The following is a 27,358-nucleotide window of genomic DNA, read 5'->3' as shown; positions in this document are numbered from 1 at the left end:
ACTGCTGATGCATTGTATAAATAACGTTAAATTTGACCTAATAAATAGATACAAGAAGCACCTAAATATAACCAATTTTATTAAAAGCCTTTATATAAAACGGTGCAAAAGGGCCAAAGGGAAATAAAACAAAGACTAAAAAACTAGATTCTGTCATGCCAAATAAACTTTTATACAGTCCATTGTTTTAACAGGGCAATACCTCGAAAGTCGGAGGTAATCGCGTCGTATAGGTTTTATTACGGCCCCTTTTCAGTCGATACTCGCATTAAAATTTACTATAACGCTGAACCGAATCCAAATAGACTTTGCGAGTGCAATTCTCATGTTGCGATTTTTCAAATAACGTAAAATATGGCAGTTCAAGCGGATATATTATGAAAATGTTATACAATAATTGAATTTATTTTGAAGCTTTTTCCTGTAAACAATGATAAGCTGGAATAAACTAAATTTGTATTACTCAAGGCGCTTGTCTTATAATACTTTAGGTCACATGTAATTTTGGCTATGAATAAGCTGTTTTACTAGATATAGCCTTTCTTAACGCATTTTAGGCGATCGGTCTTTTTGTTATAAAGTAATTCGTGTGTTAAATAAATTAAATTTAGAGATTGTTGTGTTCTTAAATCTGCCCCAAAGTGTACATTACCGTACGTACGACGTTTGGCGTGTGTAGAGTCCTTAAAGCTACCAGATACCGTCTGGGCCTCGTAAAGGAGTTCTGCTCAAACTAGTTTTGTTGAAACATAACTATCTTTTGTTGTGGGAAAATCTTAAACTATTTTAATGGCGACATTTGGAAACTCAGTATCTGTTGAAAAGGTGGCAATTTTTGTGAATGAATCGCTTCGTCGGTATTCGTATGAATAATTACATAAGTATAAGTAGTAAGTTTAGGTATTTCTACCATTTTATACACTTACAGAAAAACAACGAGCTGTAATTAATGTTCTGAGATTTTGCTCAGATATACAAATTTGCCTGAAGTGAGTGATGAACGTAGATGAAGGAAAAGAAGTACTCATAGTAGTAAATTAACGATGTAGTTCTGATTATTCTTTATCTAAACTTTTCGGTCAAATTTGAAAACTTATATTTTTCAGTTAAAGCGGACAGCATAACAGCTAAACACGATCTCGTGAAGACGCAAAGATGAGAGAGATAAATTACGTTTTATTACAAATATCACCTTCGTAGGAGCATGCAATCACGTGTGAACAGATTTATGTCTCCTCGTATATGACAATTTAGGGATACACAGAAAAGCAGTGACAAACATTAACGATGCGAAATGGGTGTCAATGATAGAGTGGTTCTGTTATCTGACTCGAAAGAAGTGCTAAGGTATTCAGGGTTTGAATTCAACTTGCCCCCGAAGCATTGCTATGGAGAGTGCAAACAAACATCACAGAGAAACACGCTTGACGATGAGACAGAGAGAGATATATCAACGACGCTTTATTGAATGACGTTCATTAGTTTAAAGTAACACTGCAATTATACATACTGGATTTACGTGCCCAGTGAATCACAGATCAAACGTGATTCACTCCATGTAATTACGCTCAAACCACGGACTCTAAATTTTATACGAACTTTCTTTCGCGCGTGCGTGCATCAACATAATTTCAGCTGTAGGACGTCCACTGCTGACCATAGGCCTCCCCCAATAACTACCACCTCGCTCTCTTGGAGTCGACCTGCATCCAACGTTTCGACCACGCGGCGGACTGTCCCACGCTGTGCTTTCCAGTACGTGGTCTCCACTCGAGGACTTTTCGGCTCCATCGGCCATCAGCCGTGCGAGAAATGTGGCCTGCCCATTGCAATTGTAAGGAAAGGAAATTGTAAGGAAAAGTAACTGATTACCCAAACTTGATACTTACATCAAAAAATCTAATATAAGTATTTGAAGATGCTACCGTAATACAGATAAATTTATGTCTTCAAAAGAACCGAGCGAACATGTATGTTTATTTGAACGCGGGAAAGTAATAAACCTGGAAGTTATTCCAAATGTTTACTTTCATGATTGACTGACTTGCGTGTTGATACAGATACAGAATGAAAAATATTTAGACGGATTTTGGTCGGTTAGTCATCGCGTGATGATACTTTTATGCGAAAGTACTGTCCTATGTAATACGCTTTCACAATTTTCGAAATTGTCTAACTTAATGTACCCACATTCAATTCCGTCGAACCAATTCGCAACTAAAATCGAAATGGGTATTAACCAATAAAATTTTAAAACCACCTTCTTGGCAAGCAATAGTACTGTACTCGGAAGGAGTGTAGTGTATTAAAAATGTACAGAGCCGTAACAAAACCCGCATAAAACATAATGACGCGAACATTTCCCCATTCAAATGGTCGGTTAATATTAAACCAACCTCATTAGGCTTTTATCACAAAATAATGAAAGTACAGAAATATATAAAAAAAAGAAAGTATATTTTTCGCCCTTAGGATACCTTGTGTTTATAAAAACATAATTTAATAAGTTAAAACTCTCTATATGATTTATAACACAATAAATGAAGTATTGGCAGTACGAATGATTTTTCCGCGTGGAATAGTTATTTTTGGGCATCATTGAAGCCCTCAGGGATGAATAATTTTCCCCGTTTTTTTTCGAACTTTCCATTATTTCTTCGCGCCTAAAACCTTCCTCGTATTCAAACCAAAAATAATTTTTCAATTTGAACCAGTAGTTCCTTAGATTAGCGCGTTCAAACAAACAAACGCTTTATAATATTAGTATAGGTGTGTCACTTTATAGTGAGCTCAATGTATAAAGTACTAATTCTGTATCTTATATAATTCGTGTCGTTATTTAACACGTCGGAAGATGCGTTAATCTCATTCGTAATGTACACGGTAAAGGTTTTCTTGGCGAGTACAATTCTTATTTCCTTGCTCCAGCTTATGAAAAAATAAATAGCAAAGACCATTTCGGGTGCTGTAAAAATGAATGTACCAACTCTACGTTGTGCTGTACATATAAACTCGACAATAGTTTTATATCATAAAAGCTTTGATTATTCCATCTATTGATTTAGAAGTATCATTTTTGCCTCTAAACTCAGAAAAAAAATACAAATTTAAAGTATCGTTAAGCAAGGATTTAATAAGACAAGTCTCGAACTTTCTTTTGGATTACCTAATTTATTAGAACACCAATATTGGGTATTCTATTTTGAAAGTAAAATTTCCGGTGTTATATTTAAAAACATAAGCCTGTAGGAAATTGCACGCGGGTAATAAAAGTAACGAGAATCATGAAATAGAGAGAGTATTAAGGATGAAATATTATCAATTAGACCGTATTATCGCAACTCTGACAGTAAAATATTGGACGAAATAAACGAAAATCTTTGAGTAAGAATGAAAAGTATTGGGTTCAAGTAGCGATATATCATCTTTCAGCACGTTGTACTCCTTCTTCAGGTCATTTTGTTTACAAGGCAACTCGGAACAAGAAGATAATATCAGATAATGGCGAGTTGTTATAAATAGAAGAAAGAGCAACAATCAACAATAAATGAGACAACTGCGAATCAAACAACGCATTATTACGTAAATTCGATAAAGGATAGAGGCCTGTGACGTCATCGTTCCGTAGAGACTGTTTTTCTTGTTTTTTTTTAAACAACAGTTCAGTTCAGCCAGGTTAAAACCCAGCCAATGAAATCCACGAAAGATATTTCATAATTCAATTCGAGCACTTAAATACGAGTTAAAACGCTAGCTAAAACGAGCACGCTTCATAAATAGCCAGCTTTTAGGATTCAAAACATGAGTACGTGCCTGGCAGTTGAAATTAAAATAAAAATAAAATAAAAATCCCACACTCGGTTCCCGCTGCGCGACGGCCCAAATTATATTCCGCTAATCGGATGGTAAAAGCGAGCGCACTCTGTTGCTTTTGTTACTCTGTGTGAGGTTGGTGTTCTGTATGAGGTAAAAATTTGTAAATTTTTCGCATTAAAATATACGATAAGGCTCTTTTTATTTAATTTTTTTTTGAAGCGATGAATCTTTCCCTCTCGCTATCCTACCAAAGGAAGAAAGGAATAGGAATTATTGAGTGATTTGTTTATTTTATTTGAGAACTTAAACAGTAACCAACCGTTAGATTTTTTAATCGGCTAAAAGTCCAACACGAATAGCGAACAGACAAATGTTCTCGTAAAAGCTGATAGAGCGGAAATCTTAGCAGCCCGAAAAACATCGAACAGTGGACATTACTAGCTAGTGTTGAACCATCGTACGTATCGATAGTTAAAATCAGTTCTAACAAAAACGCGTCGACACTTAACTGAATGAATAGATGCACTGAAGTTAACAACTGCAAATGAACTGATTGCTTCCTCTTTAAAGCATACTCTCACTATCCCAATAAATATTTTAAATGCCAAAGGAAGTTTTTTATTTGTTTGTTGTCTCTTCACGCGTTATCTACCGAACTAATCTTCTTGAAATGTTGCATTTATAATAATCAAGATTCGTGCCGTGGGATTTGTGAAAATTCCTGTTTTCATTTGGTGGTGAGTGGTGACGCTAAATTCACGCGGACGAAGCTGGGGGTAAATGGATAGTAAACAATAAACCACTGGGCTCTTCACCCCACAATTGCGATATCTTGAAAGTTAGTATTTGTTCTTATGTGATTGCGTCTATATGTGTATTGATATTTTTTTATCTTTTTCATATACCCGACTATAATAAAGACATCACAAAATATTTTCAAAGTCGCGCTCTATCGACATCCCTTACACGGTCCCAACCCAACGCTACATGGCATGTAACAAAGCACAGTTAAGCACACCGAACGACAATAAATATATTTTGTACACTGTATAGGTCCGCTTCCACCGATGGGACAATGAACAAAGCTGTGTCAAATCATCCAATCACAGTGCTCCATTCTTTGCTAACGCGACCCGATTGGTGGAAGTTTGCACGTTTCAACGTGACTACGCTCTGTAGTAACGGATCCTTGCGTACGATCCGGTCGCTTTTGGGGCTCATTATATATCGGACTTTTATAACAAGTCCCTTTCGGAAGGCTACAACAGGTTGCGTTACGTGTTACGGCTCCTTTAATATAGACTCGTGCCATTTTCAGTCTTGCGAAAGTAAGTAAATACTCGGCGGCATCATTTATAGAGCTTCAGAGTACAAATGGTGTTCTACTTTTAAAAGAGTGCCAGTACCAAAGTTAACAAGTTTAAATCCTAATAATAATTAATATTTTCTGTGTAACATACATTAGTTTGATTGGTAAATCATGTTCCAAACCGGGCTAGATTGACCTAACATGTCTTTACGTTGCGTATTTTAGTACTGAAATTTTTTTTTTACTTAAATCCAAAATTTACAAATAATTAAGTTGCTTTTTGAGGTTGTTATTGAACTTGATGTGCTGTTACTTTTAAAGGACATTTGCTAGAAAAAATATTTAAAAAATCCCTGAAACAGTATAAAAAAGTTTATCATCATCCTATTAAAAAATCTGCAAAGTTACACGTTTTCGTGTCCTCGCCGTAGCCGTTTCGTGTCACACAATATCCTATAATCGGTATTTCACGGCCCACATGATTAATGTAACACGCCTTACAAAACTCTCCAACACCGGACGTCAACAAAAGACCATTCAACCTTTTTATAGCGTTTAGTACTTTCCTATTTGTAATTTTTGCGACAATCGTTATCCGCTTTAGTAGGATTTTAAGAGGACGCGCGCCAAGATTGCGATTTAATAAACAATGTTTATTGTGATACGTTGTTGGTTCAACGAAAAAAGTTCAGGAATTCTTGTCAGACGTAACGACGTTTTATGAGATTAACAAAATCTGTAATAACTTCATTTGCAACAAATTGGATGTAGGGGACATAATGGAAAGAAAAGAAGCTTTAGTTTATGCACCAAACTTAATTAAAAGCAAAGATTTATTTGTTACGAATATGATTTAAGTTACTTAAGTAACAATAAAAATTCTGAAATAGTACTAACTTACGAGTCTCTATGCTAGATCTTTATTTTTAATAGCGGCGCAATACTACAAATAGATTTCAATTTATAATTCGAACTACAACGGTAATTTTCCAATACCATTTCGAAATTCAAAGCGCTATAGTTTAACCGCACTGTCCGAATCCGAACACGGTTTTTAAACGTTTTAACTTTTTAAACAGCGGAAACGAAATCGAACAAAACCTCCCTGACAATGACGTCAAATGAAGCGTTCTTTACCTATTTTTTGTGCGGGGAAAATATCGAAGGCAAGTTCGAAATTTTAAAGTGAGTGTGACGTATTCGAAGTTCGAACGCTTCGGGAAGAATGTACAGACTTCTTTTGTTTGAATTTTAAACGGAGCCTTCATTATGATTGAGAATCGTGTATGCAAAGGAAAAATGAAAATAAATATGCTTTTAAGATTTCCTTACCTCGATTTGTTGAGAAAATCAAATGTGTACATAATTCGAACATAGAATCTCTTTTTTAAGTAGGTCAACTCTTTTCGACGGTTCAGCGAAAAAATGTCCCTGTCTACTTGAAATTTGACACGCTAAGTGCGCGTGTACACGGTGTGCGTTTCGGCCATTTAGCGAACGCCGGGATGTCGCAGGTGTGTATTAGGGTTCATGTCCACAATGCCTTTTAACGTAACCTATTTATAACGACAGATACGATACGTAACTATAGGTACATATATCATTAATTTACATTAATATTTTTAACAGAAAAAATATGTCAGTATTTTAATTTGAAACGAATAAACACCAAAAGTTCGAAAAATAAGACTAAGGAGTAATATAGCCTACATCTACTTCTAACTATAAAATTGCACTTGATGTTTATACATACTGTTATGATTTGTGGCGTAGATATGACGATATACGAAGTTTGGAAGCCTTTATACATACATATAATCACGTCTATATCCCTTGCGGGACAGACAGAGCCAACAGTCTTATAGACTGATGAGGCCACGTTCAGCTATTTGGCTTTAAGATTGAATTGAGATTCAAATAGTGACAGGTTGCTAACTCATCGCCTAAAAGAAGAATCCCAAGTTTATAAGGCTACCCCTTGACGCCTTTAACGACATCCATGGGAGAGAGATGGAGTGGTCCTATTCTTTTTTCTATTGGTGTCGGGAACCACACGGCGCTGCCGGGTACCACACGGCGCTGCCGGGAACCACACGGCGCTGCCGGGAACCAGACGGCGCGTTACATTGTAAAGATTTGAATAATAGTAATAAAACATTGAGACTCACCTTTGCGAATTCAATTTTGAGTGTACAGCATCCCGAGTATATGTCGCAGCCGTGTAGGGCCTCCTTCGCTCGCGTCGCCGACTCCACCGTTTCAAATGTGCGACACAAGTTAAGGTATATTCTGGATTTTGTAAAGGCACATAAAAAAAAAACCTTAAACATGTATTGAATTTAATAAAAAATAATTGTCGAATACAAAATAAAACTTTGAAGCAAAAATCAATACGTACGTAAAGTAACGAGCATTAATAAATTCGAAACGTTTTTCAAATATGCAAATATTTGAAAAAGTCCCATCAGTTTAAAAAACAATGAAACAACAACTTTATAACACAACTGTACAACTTTATACAGTAACTAGCGACCCGCCCCGGCTTCGCACGGATGCACAGCCGATACTAAATATATCTCTATTAGAACTAAAGGACCGCCCGCAAAGCGGCTAACTAAGTCTTGCTCACTTCGCAACAGGCCGTGCAGCAGAAATCGTAATATTTTAATTTCACCACAACTTCAAAACCAAACGTCCAATTTTAATCATTCAAAGACCAAATATTATCTACATAAACTGTACTTATTGATGAAATTATTTATTTTGATAAGGATTAATAGCATGAGTAAAAAAAACGCGTTTAAATGTAGACCAAAAAAAATGCAAGATTTTTAAATAAAAATGTGGTTGTTGTGCCTCACTCGACATAGATAGATGTGTCGCGGACTTTTTTGTAGATATTCATAAGATCTACAATTAATTAAAACATTTTATGGTTCTATCTTTTGTAGTTTAGGCAGCGTACGCAAAATAAGTAACTTTTTGGTTGATTTTTTTCAGTTTGTGTCCGAAAAATCCAAATATATTACGAAACCCTATTTTTTTCCAAAATAAAATATAGTCTATGTTACTCGTGGATGATGTAGCTTTCGAATGGTGAAAGAATTTTTATAATTGGTCCAGTAGTTTTTGAGCCTATTCATTACAACCAAACAAACAAAGTTTTCCTCTTTATAATATTAGTGTAGATATACCAACAAATATTGCTAGACCAGTCAATTTGAATGTATAAATTTTTACGATATAGAATTTGGTGAAGTTTATTTCGAGTTTATTTCGAACGAATTTAATTTTAAATAAATCCAAATTAAGAATTGGAAGACGAATGGAAACGGGTTTTTATTTTATTTGAGTCAGAAAAAGTCTGTTTTATCATTAAATATCACATGGTCCATAAGAACTACTGGCATTACTGAATTATTCCAAACGCGCCTGGAAACTTGAAACTCATCATAAGTCAATCCATATTGTAGTTGACTTAAAACGATATTATGCTACCAAGTTTGAGTCGTTTCGATTATTCAAACCGCCCAGCATGGTGGCAATTTTATTTTATGTAATATCATTTAGATTGAGTTCATAGTGAAAGAACAGCGGATAAAAAGTAGGTTTTTAATTTTTTTGGTTATGGTTTAAAACTTTACTGACAGACTTATTTAGTGTTCCCAATCCAATGTGTTACAAATTATTTTGCAATGATTGACAAAATTAATTTGAGAAAGACTTTTCCAACTGTTTTTATCATCGAGTTCATTCAGTCATCGAGACTCGAGTACTAAGTCACGCAAAAAGCGCTTAATTTTAAGCATAAAAAAAATAAAAATTTTATAATAAAGCTGATGAAGTTTAAAAACTTTACATAAATTTAATAAAAATTGAATAAACGGTTCTAAGCACAAATATGATTAAAACATCATTTAAAAAATCAAGCACTCTAAGGTCTATCCCTTAAATCGACAAGCGCCGCTACACTCCAATTTCGGTAAAACTTCAAAGTAATTTGAATGAAACTCGCAAACTAAATTTACAAAAACGTAATTAGATGACTCATTTTCTTGAAGGCGACGAAGTATTCTCTCTTTTTTCTGGGCATAAATAAAGAGAGGTTTGAATAAAAATAAAGCTTAATTTATGACACTACAGCGCTATAGCAGCGACATACGACTAATGACTGAATGAAAAATGTTACAGAGGCGAAAGTTTAATTTAAAGTGAATGATTTAAATACATGTGTTATATTTACTCGCACGTTCATTCGACTGTACAAAATAATGAAGATACACATGTAGCCGATTACATGTAGTTTGTTTCACTTTTAGTTCTTTATTTCACATTTAGCTCTTAGTGTCCTGTACGACACATTGACCAGGCGCACCCCAGGTCCTGTAGCATTATGACAGCCAGTGCATATGCATATGCAAAGGAAACACAAAACATTAGAGAAAGAACTAATCAGAGACTTTGAATGGAATCCCTAAAGGCAACAGTAACATGGATGCCTTAAGCACCAAGCAATATACAAAGATTCGACAAACCTGGGTCAAAATCAAAGCGAAATCTCAATCAGACGCTTTAAAGATGGACAATCACTGTGAACACGGCCTGCCTTACATCATCATGTTCATGGCGTTTGGTCTCAATTACACCATTCCGTGAGGACCCTGTGGTTCGCCTATGACCTGCAGTCGGTAAGTCAAAATTTTACACACGGCGACCCTTCCGAATCTCCGCAACCTTGCGATACTAACACATACGAGTATTCTCGTATTATAGTTGTCTCAATGTATAGATTTCCCAATGCCTTCCCTCATGTTAAGAGCATTGGTTAGATAATAATAGTTAATCTAACTATTTTACCTGATACAGACAAGAGTCATCGGTAAATGGCCACGGTTCAATGCTAATGTTCAAATTAATTTCAATTGATTTGAACATTAGCAATGTCGTACACCTTGAGCGCTTGATCACGAAAGCTCTGCTCTGCTTTACATTGAACACCTAATAAATAGCAAAGACATCAGGCTATACATTTGTAAGCTCATTATTCTGTGGCAGCAAAGTTCGTCGCTCGACCGAGTGACCTTGGCCTTGCCAAATGTGTTTTCGTGGAAATCTCTGGAGACGTAGTATAAACAACGTGATACTGCATTTACAACCAGTTCGCAATGAAATAATTCATTCATTCACTCTATTCTTTCATGTTTGTGCGAGCCATTGAACTTTAAAATGAGGATGATGACGACCGGACATAGTGGAGGGAGAAATTGTGAAGCTCTACTATTGGAACAAGCAAAGATGACAGGTATTTGTTGTTTGTAGCCTGAGCCTGAGTGATCTAGAACAGTCCATTTAGCCAAGTCAGTTATAAACACGTTATCTTTCTCAATATAGCGTTTTCTCAATTGCCAGAAGTTTTACTTTCAAAGCTCGAAATTTTAACGACAAGAGAGAGAACCGACGAATCTCTTTTATTTGGCCTGTACTACAGTTTTTCTCAGGATTTCAAAAATACAATTCTACAGATTAAAACAATTCATAATTCATACCTCTAACAGGCGAGGAACACCTACGTTTCTATCTCTTTGGAACTGAAGTCTAATTTACGATCTACGTGCGCCGTTTTATGTCTGATATATAAAATAGGGAAGGTACAGAAGTTTCACATGATTAAAATAATCTTATTTAGCGACATCTAGCGTCTATTCAATAAAGAGATTGATTTCCGTTAAAGCAATCATAAAAAAAACTGTCGATTTACTGAGCGACTGTCGCTCTGTGACCACGGATTATTGTAACATGATTCGAAACGTCCGAGATAAAATAAAACGTTACGTGCGCGTTTAATACCTGTATTATTTATAAATAGTACTCGTATAATGCAATGCCGAAGTTTAAAATCAGTCATAAATTGCACTTTCAACAAACACCATAACGTTTCAAAACTATTTTCTATTTACGGATTTAGTTTTTAGGGTTCCGTACGTCTGAATACAAAAACGGAACCCTTATAGGATCACTCGTGTGTCTGTCCGTCCGTCGCTTACAGTCAATTATCTCCTAATCTATTAGACCGATTAAGTTGAAATTTGGTACACACATCAATTCCTGTGACCCAAACACAGAGGTGTGACGTGAGCAGATGAAATCTGTATATTCTTCATAGGGTCATTTGTGGGGGGGAACGGGAAAATAAAAAAAAAATTCTGAAAACTGCCTCGTGTGCCATATCAAATGAAAGGTCTTGTTGAGAAGATCTTAAATGTATTTTTTTGTAATTTTAAAATAAATAGTTTCCAAGTTATTCAAGAAAATAGCCGAAAATTGACCATCCCCCCAAAATTTTGAAGCAAGTGCGAGTTCAACTCGCACTTGCCCCCTTTTTTATGATCAAATTACATCAACGTCAAAAAATATTAAGGTATAAATTACAACCCACCCTTTAGAGTTTCCGATAAAACACAACACAAGGGTGCCCAGAACACAAGGGTGGAATTAACACCATTTTATTATTGGTTTCAAATTTGAAATTGAAGACATTTTGATCTGTTAAATGGTCAGGCCAATCGAATAGCTTGCATGAAAATATTGATAAATATGAAGGAAGCAAAACAAAAATGCAGAGATCGTGGCTAGTGGGAAAATGTAATCTCTGCTCACTCCTCCGGGAAAGAGGTGTGATTACGTGTATGCATATTTTTTTGTTTTTTACATTTTTTATGTCATCTCATGTCATATATTTAACATTTTATTATGATTGAAAACGAGATAGACTAAATAGCGCTTGAAAATGTTCATCTTCTTCAATAAGTAAGAGATTCTTCTGTACTATTACTATTTTGTGGCTGAAGACTAAAGCCACTAATTTTATGGTCGTGCATTAAATTCACTAGCTATAAAGTTCCAGTGTATTGTTTAAATTGGTCGGTCGTTATATGAAAGAAGATGCACGTCTTTTTCTGTACGGACAAAGCGATTACCCTCATCTACCAAAGTAACTCTCTTTAATTCGGAATACAATTTATTATAAGTAAAAGACGGAGACAGACGATTTTTAAGTGCAAGCAGGAGCCTAGACCCTGGATATTAGGACGTAAGTATATCAAAATCTGAAGGAAGAAACTGGCTAGAGTAAGGACGTTCAATCAACGCTCAGCGGAAAAAACAAGTCATATAAAATTTGAATTAGGCATGGCGTTGGACATGGAATGTCCACGGAATTTTATGTTTTTGTGAGAAAGTCCAGATTTCCATTGTTTTTCAGACTTTAGTCTGTTTTTGACTAGGGTGACGTGTATAGTCAGCTCTGGACTACAGAACTAAAGGGGCTCTAAAGAAATTTAATAGGGAGTCAAGTAAGGGTGTGCTACTAGAGAGCAAACGCTCTAGCAGCGCACTCAGAATGTTGGTAGAGGCATGGGTGGTGGTAGGATAGTGTTACCAGCTAGCAAGGATCTTTTCAATCTCTGACTACACTACGCACGGAACACTCTCCAACAGAATGGATATGGAAGTGATTCTAGTCTAGTTCGTTTTGGTTGCCAGTTTGACTACTCGTCCATTTTCGTCCCACAAGGCTGCCGTGCAAGTCATACAATACATTCGTACGCGTCTTTAACTAAGCTAATTTAAATAAGTACAAAAAATTACAACGAAGAAAATTTATATTCAATAATGCCAAAGTACAGCGAGCTTTCGTTGATTTGACGACGATAACTACATCACCATGAATAAAATCAATGAAAACACTAAAACTCTTCATCTATAACTATTTAAAAGGTGAAAAAATGGTAGCGCCATTTAATCTAACTATGTGTTTATTTATGTTCCGTTTACGACTTAAAAATGGGCCACTGTAAGCAGCTAAATGTCTGGGCTGAGTGACAGCGATTTATATCAAGTGACTGTCTTTCGCTTTATACATACATACATACATTAAATCACGCCTCTTTCCCGGAGGGGTAGGCAGAGACTACCTCTATCCACTTGCCACGATCTCTGCGTACTTCCTTCGCTTCATCCACATTCATAACTCTCTGCATACAAGTTCGTCTGTTACGGGCGCTCTTGACCTTTTGACGATTTTGAAAAAATATAAAAAAAAATGAAAAAGCCTAAAATATACAATTAAATTTCGCTATTTATCTACCGCTCCGCTTATGAAATCGCTATAAATAACGACCGCCACGGAAGCCATGGAAAAATATACATCTTGAGTTTTATGACTCGTTCTATATCTATTGGAGGATTGTATTTATATTATAGCTATTTCCAGCGCAGTAGGTTAGAGTATTTTTCCATTAAGGTACATTTTCACGTTCAATAGCTTGCCAAAGTTATTTTGAAAATGTGTTTAAATATTGGCTTAATGAACTGAGCTAAACATTTGCTTTGTGAAAGATCAATCAACGCACGGTGAAAACTGTTCCAATGAAAAATTATTGGATAATTATTAATTTTTTTCGAAATAAGTAACACAATACTTAATACTTTGGTAATCATATTTTTCTTGTGTAGGTACATAACAACAATAAATTAATAAGTTCCAAAAGTGAATGATTTTTTCCAATATTAATTCACAAATAAAAAAATATCATTGGACTTTTTCCAATATCCGGCCCTATGCTAATCCCACTCACTTCTGCCCGCTTTATTAGACTCCAAACGGAATTTACCGTTCTGGATTTCCAAATAGGCCTCAATAGATCAGTGGTTATGTAGTTTGTAATAAGTCTCAATAGGTCTAGAGTTTGATTCTTGGTCAGCTCATAATGTAAATTAAACATTTCTTTTTTAAGGTTTCGGAGATTAAAGTGACCCCTATAAATAACAGATGTACGTTACTATATATAAACAAGAGAAAGTTATTATATGTAATACAATTGTAAAACATACTGGAAAAACCCGCAACTCTGCTCGCAAGAATTCTCGTTTCAGTAATTTTGTTTCAACAATAATGCGAAAAATCTACAAATTTTAGCATCCTGGTTTCTTTTGTTTTAATCACGCAAGAATTTGATATATTTTAATTGATTGGTATGGCATCGAAACAATTTTGTTTCACGGACGATGGGCTTACCGAATTTTTGCCAAATGCCTCACTCGACCTATTTTATTAAAAATAAATAAATAATTCATTATTCTATTGAAAAGGATATTCAACCATAGCTTGTACACCATTTTTCTTGAACACGACGATCCTTTGTACTTGTCCGTGTGGTGTGCTGATTGTGTGAATCACGTCCTGTAACAAAAAATATATAAATTTAAATACATCCGAAATAATTTTGAGTTTTCTACTAATCATGTCTTTTATTTGACACTGATATTGAGGGAATGTTGACAAAATATGTAATCCGCTATTTTTGTGGCCATCTTGGACCATTTTTCATCAAAAATAGATAAAAACACTCCCGACTAATTCACCTTTACAACAAAAAATTAAATAGAAAGTAAGCTAAATAGCTACGATGTCAAAGACAACAAAACCCTGACAGTGAGACACTACTATTTCTATAAGCCGGCGATCTGCCGATGAACATAATTATAAATTATTGAAAAAACTGATCTTTTTATGGACATAATACATTTTGTCGTGATAAAATTTGCCAAATACTATCGCTAAAAACTATGTAAAAAAAATTTGGTTGGATTGGCAGAATTATATAAATCTTAGAAAGCTTATTAAAAAATAAACCATTTATTTCTTCTTTGACTTTATTTTCTAGCAAATTGAAATGCAACTGTTTCAGCTTCATACCTGAAATTTCACAGGTTACAGCGTAATAATTCAAAATTGCGTCTTAAAACTCGAACTTAAAGCTCCAACTCCAAATACAGTTGCAAACAAAGTAACGGACGCACTTGGCATAAAATAACAAAATACAAATATGGAGACAAAAGACTTGTAGAAAAAAAGATTTGAATTTTATTTGTTTGTAACAAATAAACGCGACAACTACTAACTAATTTTAATGAAATTTGGATGAATATTAAACTTTTGATATATGTACATATATAAAACTTTTGTCTTTTGATATATACAGAATTTACTTCCACTGTGTTTTGGAAATATAAGAAATTTTCTTATTTAATAACTCTCTTTCGTATTCATCAGTTGCATCCTGTTCGAAGCCTGTGGTTAATTTTCCGAGATTCTTCTCTTGTGTTTGTCAGTCGGCTTCCCAATTTACAATCAGTACAAATGCTTGGACAAATGATTAGATTCAAAATCGAGAACATTTATCGAGATGTCTTCGAACCTGACTGAACTGATTTCTGCGAACCACAGCGGGACGAAAGAGGACAGCCATCCATATTACTCGTAGAAATAGTAAACAGAGGAAACTTTGTTGGTTTATGCATCATAGTATAAGATAATATTAATGAACAATTTGTTTTACTACTAAAAATAAATTAATAATACTTCTGTACACTTTCTATTTCGCAACATTGTATTATGCATAATAAAATAAAACCGTGGCTCGATACGGCCACGATAAAATTTTATTAAAAAACTTAGTAGCGCGCGTTGCGAATGTTATTAGCTCAATGTAAAAGGAGCGGAATTCAATTTCAACAAGTGGCCGTGTGATATTGGCAACCGCGCGCGACGCACGTGGTATGTATACCGCCATACGTACACTTTGGTGCAGAATTGAGTGCACAACAGTGTACGGGAAACGACGCCACTCGGATGCATATCAGTAGTGGTGAATAAAATTTGAATTTAGTATTTGCGTGTTCCATTTACGAAATAATTTTTATTTTGTTAGCAAATACACAGCAATATTAGACGGCCAAATACAAGTTTCAAATCAGTCGGTCAGTGTTGACCATCGGAGTAGATCAGAGGTGTTCATGAATAAATTTTATATTGCGTCGCACTTGAAAGAACTAAGTGTATTAATAAATTATTTGTTTGTCAAGAATCGATTGTGGCAAGTGGAAAGATGTGGTCTCTGCCTATCCTTCCGGGAATTTTATGTATGTATGTTTGCCAAAAAAATTGTATTCAATTTGGGATGAACATCTTGATCGTAGAAATTAAAAGGTGATATTCAATCGCGGTTTTTTAATGAAAGTGCACGTATAATATACATATTACTTGGGTGACCGAGTTGTGCTCGGTGGATGTCAGATTAACCAAAAAAATTGTAAATACAAAAATCGATGGACATCACAAAACCTATTAGCATAAAGTTCGCTCTTGTAATTTACAAACTGTAAAAATTACAATAAAGAATAAATTAATAAATAAAAATAAAATAATGGAAAGCAAGTGTTGTCAACATAACTTAATTTTTCACATATAAGACATTTTATTATTGTTACCTCGTTCATATTTTCCTGTGTCATCCTACAAAAAAAAATTGTGCATAATTACTGGCCCTGCACTGTACGCACAAGCGTCGGTGCATGTGACTTAGCGTTTGAATGCAATCGAATTATTCCGTATTCTTTAATATGAAATCCAATTTTATTCATTTTTTTATTTGATATACAATCAGTTTAGAACTGGAGCAGTTTATCTTATTCACGTGGATGTCGTAAGTACCGACTGTGATTCAAGTAAAATTAGATCTTTTAGACACAGTCATAAGTTAAGTTAAGGCCGAAAGTTGCCTTGATAAGTTGTTCTTAACTTTTTCAAGTCATCAGAAGTTAGTTTATTAGGGGTGTGTCGTGGAACACTCCTCTAATTGTACAATTAATAATGAAACTGTAAAATTAAAACGTTAATGCTGTTAAGACCCATACGCATTCCTTAATATGATCATGCCTCTATCTCGGAGGGATAGGCATAGACTACATCTTTTCATGGGCACTAGCTAGTTTAGGGTGCTCTCGACTTGATCTTTTAGCTATTCGATCAAGGCACGTTCGTCATCACATTCCCCTTCTCGTCATTTACACTCGCCTTTTATATTTGCTTAGTCAATCTGCCACCTTCTTCACATGATCGTTACATCTTAGCATTGATTTGAATTTATTGAAAACTAGCTGTGCCCGCGACTTCGTCCGCGTGGAATAGTTATTTTGGGCATCATTGAAGCCCTCAAGAACATAATTTTCCCCTTTATTTTTCACATTTTCCATTACTTCTTCGCTCCTAAAAGTTGCAGCGTGATGTTATATAGCCTAAAGCCTTCCTCGATAAAAGGTCTACTCAACACAAAAATAATTTTTCAATTCGAACCAGTAGTTCCTTCAAACAAACAAACAAACTTCAGCGTTATAATATTAGTATAGATTCAAAATGGTATACCAGGTATCACTTAATAACGTAAAAAATTCCCTCTTTTATTCCTTTCAGACATCATTAACATCATCATTTCAGCCATAGGACGTCCACTGCTGGCCTGTGTTCAGCCTCCAATGACTTCCACCTCGCTCTGTTGGAGGTGACCTGCATTCAACGTTTCCCCGCGGACTTCACCAGATCAACAGTCCATCTCGCGGGGGGGTTCCGTTCTACACTGCGCTTTTCGGTACGTGGTCTCCCACTCGAGGACTGTTTGGCCCTTCGACAATACCCCAAAATCTATACTTATAATAAATCTGTAGAGAGGTCAATTCTGTACATTGAATATATTTTCAAAATAACTATCAGGGGGTGATTAGTGATCGATACTGATGCCAAAAAGGCAATCAGTAAAATTTTTGTCTGTCTGTCTGTCTGTCTGTCTGTCTGTATGTTCTTTATAGAAACAAAAACTACTTGACGGATTTTAACGAAACTTGGTACAGTTATTCTTCATACTCCTGAGCAGGTTATAGTATACTTTTCATTACGCTACAATCAGTAGGAGCAGAGCAGTGAAAGTAAATGTTGTGAAAACGGGAGAAGTTACTTGATTTTTTAAGCTTCCGTCGCGTGTGCAGCCTTACTGGTTAAAGCTACAGCGAAACCATGTATTACGGAAATATTCTAAATAAAATTATTAAAAAAATATCCCAAGACAGCATAAGTCTATCTGTTATGGTTGACTCACAATAACTGGTGTAATTCCAAATAGCTTAGCAGTTCGGAGATTTCTGATTATATTTCTATACTCTGACGTTTATAATACCAATAACACTTACACACATTCATAATTCTTAAAAATTCATATAAATACCTATTCATTAAAAAAAGAAACATCGAAATCGGTATAGAAACACCAAACTTATACATGAAATGAAATACGCTAACAAGCCATCGCGCGTAAATACTGAATTATTTTTGCGTAACGGTTGCCGCGCTCGACGCGTCTCGCGGCGGCAGGGTATAAAAGGGGCGGGAGGCGAGTGCAAGCTTCATGACCAAGGCAGCCAGGGGAAGACTTCACGCAGTTCTCTCCTCCAGCCTCCCCCTGAGGACGAAGCTCGGGATCTACCAAACGTACGTCAGATCCCGCCTCACGTTCGCGGCCCCGGCGTGGTACGCATACTGCTCTGAGACAAACAGGAGAAGACTCAGAGCCCAAGAGAACCAAAGTCTCAGAGCAGTCGTCGGAAACAACCCTGCGCTACGTGAGGAACTCGACGATCCTCAGGAACCTGAAGTGGGAGAACCTAGATGTTCGAGAGGGGCTCCGCTCGCTGCTTTGCGGCAGACGTTGTCGACCAGTGACGACGCCGCCGCCGATGGGAACTCCCAGTGTATGAAGACGTGAAGACCCAGGCTGCCACGGCCGCCCCATCGACCTGCCTACTGTCGTAGGCAGCGATGATGCCATGAAGAGGGCCAAAAGCTCTGACCAATCTGCTCCGGGAGTGTGAGAAGACCCGACGACGGCAAGATAGTATTGCACAGGCGTTTCAACTTTATTTTCATTTCTTTTTCTTTTGTAAGTTGTAGGTACATATTTCTGGTTATAATTCTATTAGAATATTTTTTATTCGTTTAAATAGGCACTTAGATTAATCTATACTAATATTATAAAACTGAAGAGTTTGTTTGTTTGTTTGAATGCTCTAATCTCAAGAACTACTGGTTCGAATTGAAAAATTCTTTTTGTCTTGAATAGACCATTTATCGAGGAAGGCTTTAGGCTATATAACGTCTAGCTGCAACTATTAGGAGCGAAGAAGTAATAAAAAATGTGAAAAAAATCGGGGAAGGAGCATCCTTGAGGCCTTCAATGATGCCCAAAATAACTATTCCACGCGGACGAAGTCGCAGGCACAGCTAGTTAGTAATAAAGACAAGTCTACTCTTCAAGAAAGACAGCAAAACAAGTAAAGTAGCGACTTTATCCAATCTCTTGTCTCCCAAACTGTGAGCCTGTTTATTTTGGCCGGCTATCCCCGTCTCCCCGGCCAATCCCGCTGCAGCTTATGTCTCATAAACTGGGTTACGGAGATCTCGCACGTCTGCGCTACACACTGCTATAAACAATGTATTGAAAACAGAAACATTAAATTGCCATTATGTTCATCAGTAACAGTTCAAGAGTACCCGACGAGATTGCATGAACAGAATTAAAAGTCAGTAGCTGACAATTTGGCTTCTATGTCGCTTTGATAGGAAAGAAAATATGGACTTTCTGGACTGGACGACAAAGTTGAATTTGCATACACAGTGTGCTAGCTGCATCTCTTTCAGCGCAGTTTTTAAATGCAAGGGAAAAGTTCACAAACTTGGAATTCTTCATTTAAGCGATGGGCCAGTAACGTGTCACTATTTGAATCTTAACAAGGTTAGAATTATGAGCTAGTTACTGAATAGGCAGATAAAAAAGTTTCGATAGGTAAATTGCAATCGGGCTTAAAAGTTGGTGTCATTGGCGACTTTTGAACGAATGAAATACTTAAGCTGGAGAGTGTTGTACTACCTTTGTTTTTGGCAGTATTGCGTTTTACCTATGATTCAGCTAAACGTGGCCTCAGAGTCTTTTAACTCTGTTTGGAGTTTGCTTCCCAGTAAGGAAGCAAGACGTGACATTAAATATAGAAGAATAATCTTCTTATTAAAAAAAAAATTTAATTGTTATTTAAAAAAAAATTATAAGATTATTCTTCTGGGTCATGTGTAGTCCCAAAACACGCGCTTCAGAGACCCGTCTCTGAAATTGAAGCATCCCAGTTTCATGCAGGCTGCACTAGACATACTATCATATATATTTCAACGCGTTTTTACACTTTGCACTATTTATTGTGAATAAAATTGAGAATGAGAACATTTCAGAAAGAAAATGTGATTTACTTCTTTCACCTGGCATTAGTGTCGGTTACGTCCTCACATATCTGAAGCGGAGTGAGTCGACTATGGGATTACCCTTAGCCTGTCACAACGTCCATAGAAAGGAGACGGTGTGGTCCCGTGCCGAGGACCACAAGTCGAAACTATGTGAAGATAACGTAAAGAGGAGTCAATCTTTCACAAAAACTGAAAATGTGAAATTGTTTCTTTTTAAAAAAACTAACACTTTCATTTACACTTCACATTTATTTCAATAAGTAGGGATCTTTGTCTAACTCCGCGTCATGATATCTCCTTTCAATGACATTTCAGTATTAATGCCAGATGAAAATGCTAATCGCAGCAAAAGCACTATGACACCTGGAATAACCTAATTCCAGTTCGGATCCGGCTGGCATTGTGGAAATCTAGATAATGTGGCGGGCGAGTGACGGGCAGGCTCCCATTGGTGACTTAGCTAGATTGCAATGTTGGCGATATAATTTAAGACTTACTTGGGTTTTACATACCACATTAAGCTGTATGGTTAAGATGAAATTGAGATTGTTATAGCCCATTGTCTAAAAGAAGAATCTCAAGATAGATAAGCTGGTTTATAACAAGGCTTGTACTCGTATTCAACGATCGCAATGGAAGTTAAAAAGTAAAGTAATAGCGACGTAATTCCGCTTCCTCCACTAATTTCAGTGCCATTGCCAGACTATGGCCGCAATAGGATTATTGATAGGATTATTGATGATTATTGAGGATATGATTAGGTTTCCCTGCAAATGTTACAGAGGTCAGACGGGATCTTTTCGTGTAAAACCTGATTTACAAATAAAAAAATGACCCTTTTGGACTAATCGCGAGTTGGACCAATTGCGACTAAACGGTTATAATAACCATGTGGATTAACTGTAGCCGATATTAAGTGCCATCCAGGATTCCTCTGAGGATCGCCGAGTTCGGAACTCCGTGTTATTGTATTATACCCATAGTTTCGTACCTAATTTATTGGGTAACTGACATTCTCTAAGTGACTCCATCTTATAATGAATTTCTGTACTTGTATTAAACAAGGAGTTTGATAAATTGATTTAAGAGACTTCGACGATGCTGATTTCCTTCGTTACGAAACTTCATTCACACATGAACTCGGGAAACGTTAGATTCCTCTTTTAACCATACTGGTTTAAAAACTACAACAATTTTTCCATTTAAATCCACGATCCACAGGTTACAGAAAACAAAGCCAGACCGATTCACTTTTATTTTAACTAAATTTCCTATGAACAGCTTTCGTTTCGCACCCAATCGTCCGCAAGAACTCATTGGGTTTTGCATTTTGATTGCATTCATATAAAATAAATGTTAGAGGTCAACTTATTTCACAACTGATTACATTGCCAAAACGATCTTTCTAAATATCTTAATCAATATTAAAAAAGACGCGGCGTCATTTTGTCATTCTAGCAAACAATGCTTTACCTAACGTGAAAACCACAAAACTATCTGAGAGATGTTATTGTATCAGACGCAAATCATGATAATGACACCCCCGGATTTTTTTTAATATTTTCAAACAACTTCATACCCCAATACCTACGCCTTCCTTTTTTAGAATTCTATCCGATTTTTTTTCAGAATCTAGATTTTTCAATATCTTTGAATAACGATTTTGACTTTTAGGGCGCCAGATGAGTGGGTGCGACAGGGCAATGCGACTGACAAATAAAATCGTTTTATTTATCGGATTCGGTCCAATACTATGTTCGGCATCCACAATGTTTTATGTAAAACAGGGTTTTTGTATTATTTTCAATATAGGAATATTGGACTGTGATTGACAAACTTGTGTTTTTAGTTTGTAATGTGGAAATTCTCTTTTGTTGTCTGCAGACTGACACATATAGGTATCTATAGTAGATATTCGTCCACTAAGAAAATAATAATGCATTTATAATACTAAAATTATAAATGCGAAAGTAAGTTTATATGTTTGTTTGTAACCTTTTTACGGGTTATCTACTAATTAATCTTCTTGAAATATCACGTACATATAATTAAGAGTCTGGAGAAGAACATAGGAGACCTATCATTCCGGTAAAAACTATAGATCCCGTGGGATGTGCGAAATATCTGTATTATTTTGTAGTTGTTGCTAATGTCGTCGCTCTTTTAGATGGCGCTAACCACTTTTTGTAGATGGCGCTAATTTAACCGGGCGACGCTGCGGGTAAAAGCAAGGTTTATTTATTTGAGATTATGAAGAAAAGAAGTATGCAGGAATCGTGGCAAGTGGATCTACGTCTGCCTTTTTCCGAAATAAAATCTAAAATCCTTTTTCCTGAATACATGTAGGTATTATTTATCCGTTATATTTGAAACTCTATGAAGCCTAAAGGGTGTCTTGTCACATCTTAATGGCCTTAAGTAAACCTTTAGAAACTGGCAAACCGATAATAAATCAGATGTCAATTTTAGATCAACTATATATATGAATGAAACATTTCATTGATGAATTTTATTAGAGTCGGTCTTTCAAAGAAACTCATTTATAATTTTACTTTGAAAGTTCGCTATTCACTATTGACGTAAAGTGTTCGAGTTAACGAATGGTAGAAATGGCTCATAGAGGTTGAAAATTAATGTTTCCTCTCTAATGCATTGATGAAAATTCCTCACGCTTTAGTTTCCAACGACAAGGTGTTTATTGGTTTTCGACGACAACGTTACTATGCGAGTACGTATTAATATTTTTTATTTAATATCTAGCATCTGCCTGGGGCTTTACTCCGATGTAAATTTTTGATTACCGTGTGGCTCCCGCCGCTAAAGAAAAAAAATGTTAAAGGCGACTAATGGATAGGCTAATAATTTTGGGATTCTTATAGCTGAACAATATATGCCATTAAATAGCATATAATATTCAGCTGAAAGTGGCCTTCCGGTCTTTTTAAGACTGTTGGCTTGGCAAGAGTTATAGACATGATAATAGGTATGTATGTATGTCAATTTTTCAGAAAAACAATCAAGTTAAACTACATATCCGTCCAAGGGCATAGTTGTGAAAGGCCATGCGATCCCGTGGTGCCCTCAAAATGGCGAGAAGAGCGCACGGAGGGGTTTTAGTGGGTGGGTTGGCACATTAGATGCCAGGAGTCCCACACTCTCCAGGGTGAAGACCCGGGAGGCAGTCCGTAAAAAGGGATTTCCCCTTGAGAAAATAAAAGGGGCTAAGGCTTGAAAGCGTAAAAGACACTCTTTCTGTTTTATTAATAGTACTCTTCTTCCCTCTCATGGTAATTCCGATCACATCCTCAGCTCTCTGGAGAGGAGCCCGGGGTGAGCCTACGATTACGATCCTGGATTGAGTAAGTCAGATTTTTACTTTTTACAGGAATCCACCATCTGACCGTAACCACCCTTTAAAATTTTAATCCTTCTGAAAAATTGTTCTACTTATGAATTGTATGTACTTCTTCTTCAACCGCTGTGAGAGCATGGCGTACTGTTACACAGGCTTGAGTCTTTAACAGACGCCAGTCTCCACCAATATTTTGTACATTTTTGAAATTTTTCTGTGCCTACGGAGACGAAATAAATACTTTTTTACTTTTACTTTACCTCCGCAGCATTTTCAGGCGAACTTAACACCGTAGAATATTTATTTATTTACACAAAAATATGTACAGGAGCATTTAACACAGTAATTGTATTGTAGTACAGCGTGCTACTGATTTCAATAGAAATCTCTGCCATTACACCCGTGAAAGAAGAGATGAATATTGGAGCAGTTGGGCGTGTGTATAAATATCATGGTTACATATGCAGTTACCTGAATGTGCAAGTTGCCTCACGATGATTCCTATCACCGTAAGAAGTTGTATCAAGTTCGGAACCTATCCCATTTCCATACAATACCCGACCAAATGAATATTATCACATCACTGAATCCCCTGTGTTTAGGGATTAAGTATAATAATAACCCTATTAGTCGGGTATAACTTGACTATAATACGTACGTTATGCCTTCAGGGACTTTAGTAAGATCACACGAATAATTACCTAAAACAAAACAAAGCATTACTTAGTAAACAACAAATAATACAATACAAATTCCTATTAAAGAAACATATGTAGTAAGAACATACATTTAATAATATGTAATAACATATAGAAAACATACCTACATGTAATAATTGGTTTCAAAATAAAAAAAAAACAGGCCAAGCAAAAGTTTTGCCAGAGCATTAAGATACTGTGCAATCTTAACAAACAATTTTTTTCCATACATACATACATCATGTCCATTTTTTATATTTTTTGTCGATATTTCGTTTATTTAAATTAAGTATGCCCTATAATTAATTATATATGTATATATATTAGTATATGTATATATAACATCTATGTATATAATTTTAACATATCATAACCCAAAAAAAAGTTTTGCACGAAGTGTAAAAATATAGTCCCTGCCTACCCCTATGGTACCATATTTTTAATTTTTTCACCTACAGTTAAAACTATTATGAAATATGTGTATGTGTCCCTCGGGAACTCCCTGTTAAATATATCGTGGCAAGTTCATTCATCATTCTGAAAATTGCTCCAAAAGTTTCCCTTAGAGGCGATCCGTCAAGAGTTTTTGTGAAATCCACCAAATTGCTTTAAGATGCTGAGCGGCGGGGGCGTTACTTTAAACTTTGTACACGGTTTATGCTCAGGTTTTACATGCAGCTGTCATGTCCTTTGCTGATTTGAACGGTTCTAATGAATTCATGTTTAAAATCATTGATTTTGCACTAGTTATCTCACAGAGGTTATATCACATTAAAAGGAAGTAAATGAACTTTGATGACCATGCCTTTATCACGGTCTTAGAACTTTGACGTCATTTTGGAGAATTCATTACTTATTTTCTATCTTAACCAATATTCAATACAAAAGTTATTGTTGGTGAAAGTCATATTTTATAAGGATTTCGGATAAACTTGTCCAAGTAAAAACATTTACAATGAACCATAACTAAATAACCCAACTAAGCGACAATGTAAATAGCGGAATCCTCCGAGGATGACATTAAGTATCGACATGACATTAATTTATCGCTAATTTAGCGCTAATTGCATCCTCCTGGGGCCACTTACCGTCGATATTAGATACATTTATGGTTATTTATGGGCAGAGTGTAACTGTAATGTCGCGGTATAGTAATAACTGGAATTCCTGGAACTGGAGATAGCTGAAAAATTCCAGTTATTATATAATGATTAATAGAATTCTATCATTAAGCCAAACAGCTGAACGTGGCCTATCAGTGTTCTTAAGACTATGTCTACCCTGGAAGGGATATCGACGTGATTATATCTATGTATGTTTCCAGTTTTAGTACGCGTGCAATGAATTTTAATAAAAAACAAATTAATTAAAAAATTTTATAAACAACAAATTAATTAAAATCAGGTTCTTAATAAAAGGTTTAATATTGAGATAAGGACGTCGGTTGTAGAACCGTTAAGATGCCTGTTAAAAAACGTGATGTATAAGGATACGATTAACGGTACGGTAGGATTTGAACTGATGCGTAAGGACGCATAACAATTAATATTTATTATTATATAACAATTAATATTTTCTAAGTTGTGTATTTACATTTGTCTGATCGCGGAACTCTTAAGGTGAGAAAAAACATCGTGAGGAAATCTGCACATTTACACTGCTATATGATTAGGTTCCCCTGTAAAGGTTGCGGAGGTCATACGGAGGTCATATTGCATTAAAACCTGACTTACCCAAGTCATGACTTACCCAGTATCATGGTCAAAGGTGCACCCCGGGGCTTCACGCCAGGTGTGAATGTAACCGAAACAAACATTAGAGAAAAGAAGAATATGATTAAATATAAGAATGTTTCAAAAGTGAAACTTAAACTGGCTCTGTAAACGCTATACACACTCAACGCAGCGATAAAAACTACCCTGTCTCAGATACAGTAGCTTTTACGGCGCTTCCCGAACTCCGGCGATAAAGATTTAACTAAAGGAATGTTTGCTTTTATGACTCTTTTCACTGGTGCAGCCGGCCATGCGCTGGGATCGATTTTATATTTCTAAACTTTTTGGTGCGGGCTTCAGAGGTAGTATCCGAAAACCCATTCTATTTGCGCAATTAAACTTTTGCCATAGATCGGAGTTTATATGTTGCCAATAGTTTTAAAATGGCGATAAAAAAAAGAGTGTAAACGAAACGGAATTTTTAAGAAATTTATAAGCAAAAAAAAACTATAAATTCTAAATTGAAAGACCAGTACAATTTAACAAAGATGCATTATGCAGCGTACATAATTTCTTTAATCATTTAGTACTCAACATATTTCTACAGTGGTTTTACTAAAAGCTGACCATTTACATTCGGCTTTTTCCGAAGCGAGGTTAACTTGAATTAATTAACTTTTCACAACCTCATTTCCCCGGGCGTGAGGGGTAAACAAATTAACGTGTGAATTATTAACGTAACGTATCTTCGTGTATGTTTACCATTATGTGCAGGGGTAGCATTATAGAGTAATGGTGCATACATACCGTCAGATATACAATACATACAGAGCGTCGGTGGTCGAATCAGTAAGTTACTCAGTTAAAAATGAATGTGGCGGAAAAAGGTACAAGTTCGAATCCCAACCCGGCAAGTACCAATGACTATTTTCGAAGTTATGTACATTAGTTTTAATGCTAACCGATGCTCTTACGGTGAAAGAAAGCATCGTGAGGAAACCTGCACATTCAGGCAACTTGATAACCATGATCGATTCAATACAAAAATAGGTTCCACTGCAAAGGTTGCGGAGGTCACACAGGAGTCGCTTCATGTAAAACCCTGACTCACTCAATCCAGGATTCATGGTCAAAGGCATACCCCGGGCTCTTCTCCATTATGGTGAGGATGCAACCGGGACCAAAGCCTGAAGGAAAAAGCCAATGCTCACATTGAATGAATGTTATCTATACTAATATTATACAGCTGAAGAGTTTGTTTGTTTGTTTGAACGCGCTAATCTCAGG

The 27,358-nt window shown here is 36.0% G+C and overlaps 1 protein-coding gene across 1 annotated transcript in view; it reads right to left on the bottom strand.

The window, feature by feature from the left end:
- LOC106130426 (heterogeneous nuclear ribonucleoprotein L) overlaps positions 1-27,358 on the bottom strand; it is a 276,610-nt gene that overhangs the window by 43,345 nt on the left and 205,907 nt on the right. Inside the window, exons 3-4 of the mRNA XM_013329264.2 lie at positions 14,281-14,366; positions 7,294-7,390 (exon numbers count right to left, since the gene is read on the bottom strand). Of these exons, the coding sequence (XP_013184718.1) occupies positions 7,294-7,390; positions 14,281-14,366 (183 nt within the window). The remainder of the gene's footprint in view (positions 1-7,293; positions 7,391-14,280; positions 14,367-27,358) is intronic.

Source organism: Amyelois transitella, chromosome 27 (assembly GCF_032362555.1).
Source record: "Amyelois transitella isolate CPQ chromosome 27, ilAmyTran1.1, whole genome shotgun sequence".
NCBI lineage: Eukaryota > Metazoa > Arthropoda > Insecta > Lepidoptera > Pyralidae > Amyelois > Amyelois transitella.
This window is presented reverse-complemented; position numbering and strand designations above follow the sequence as displayed.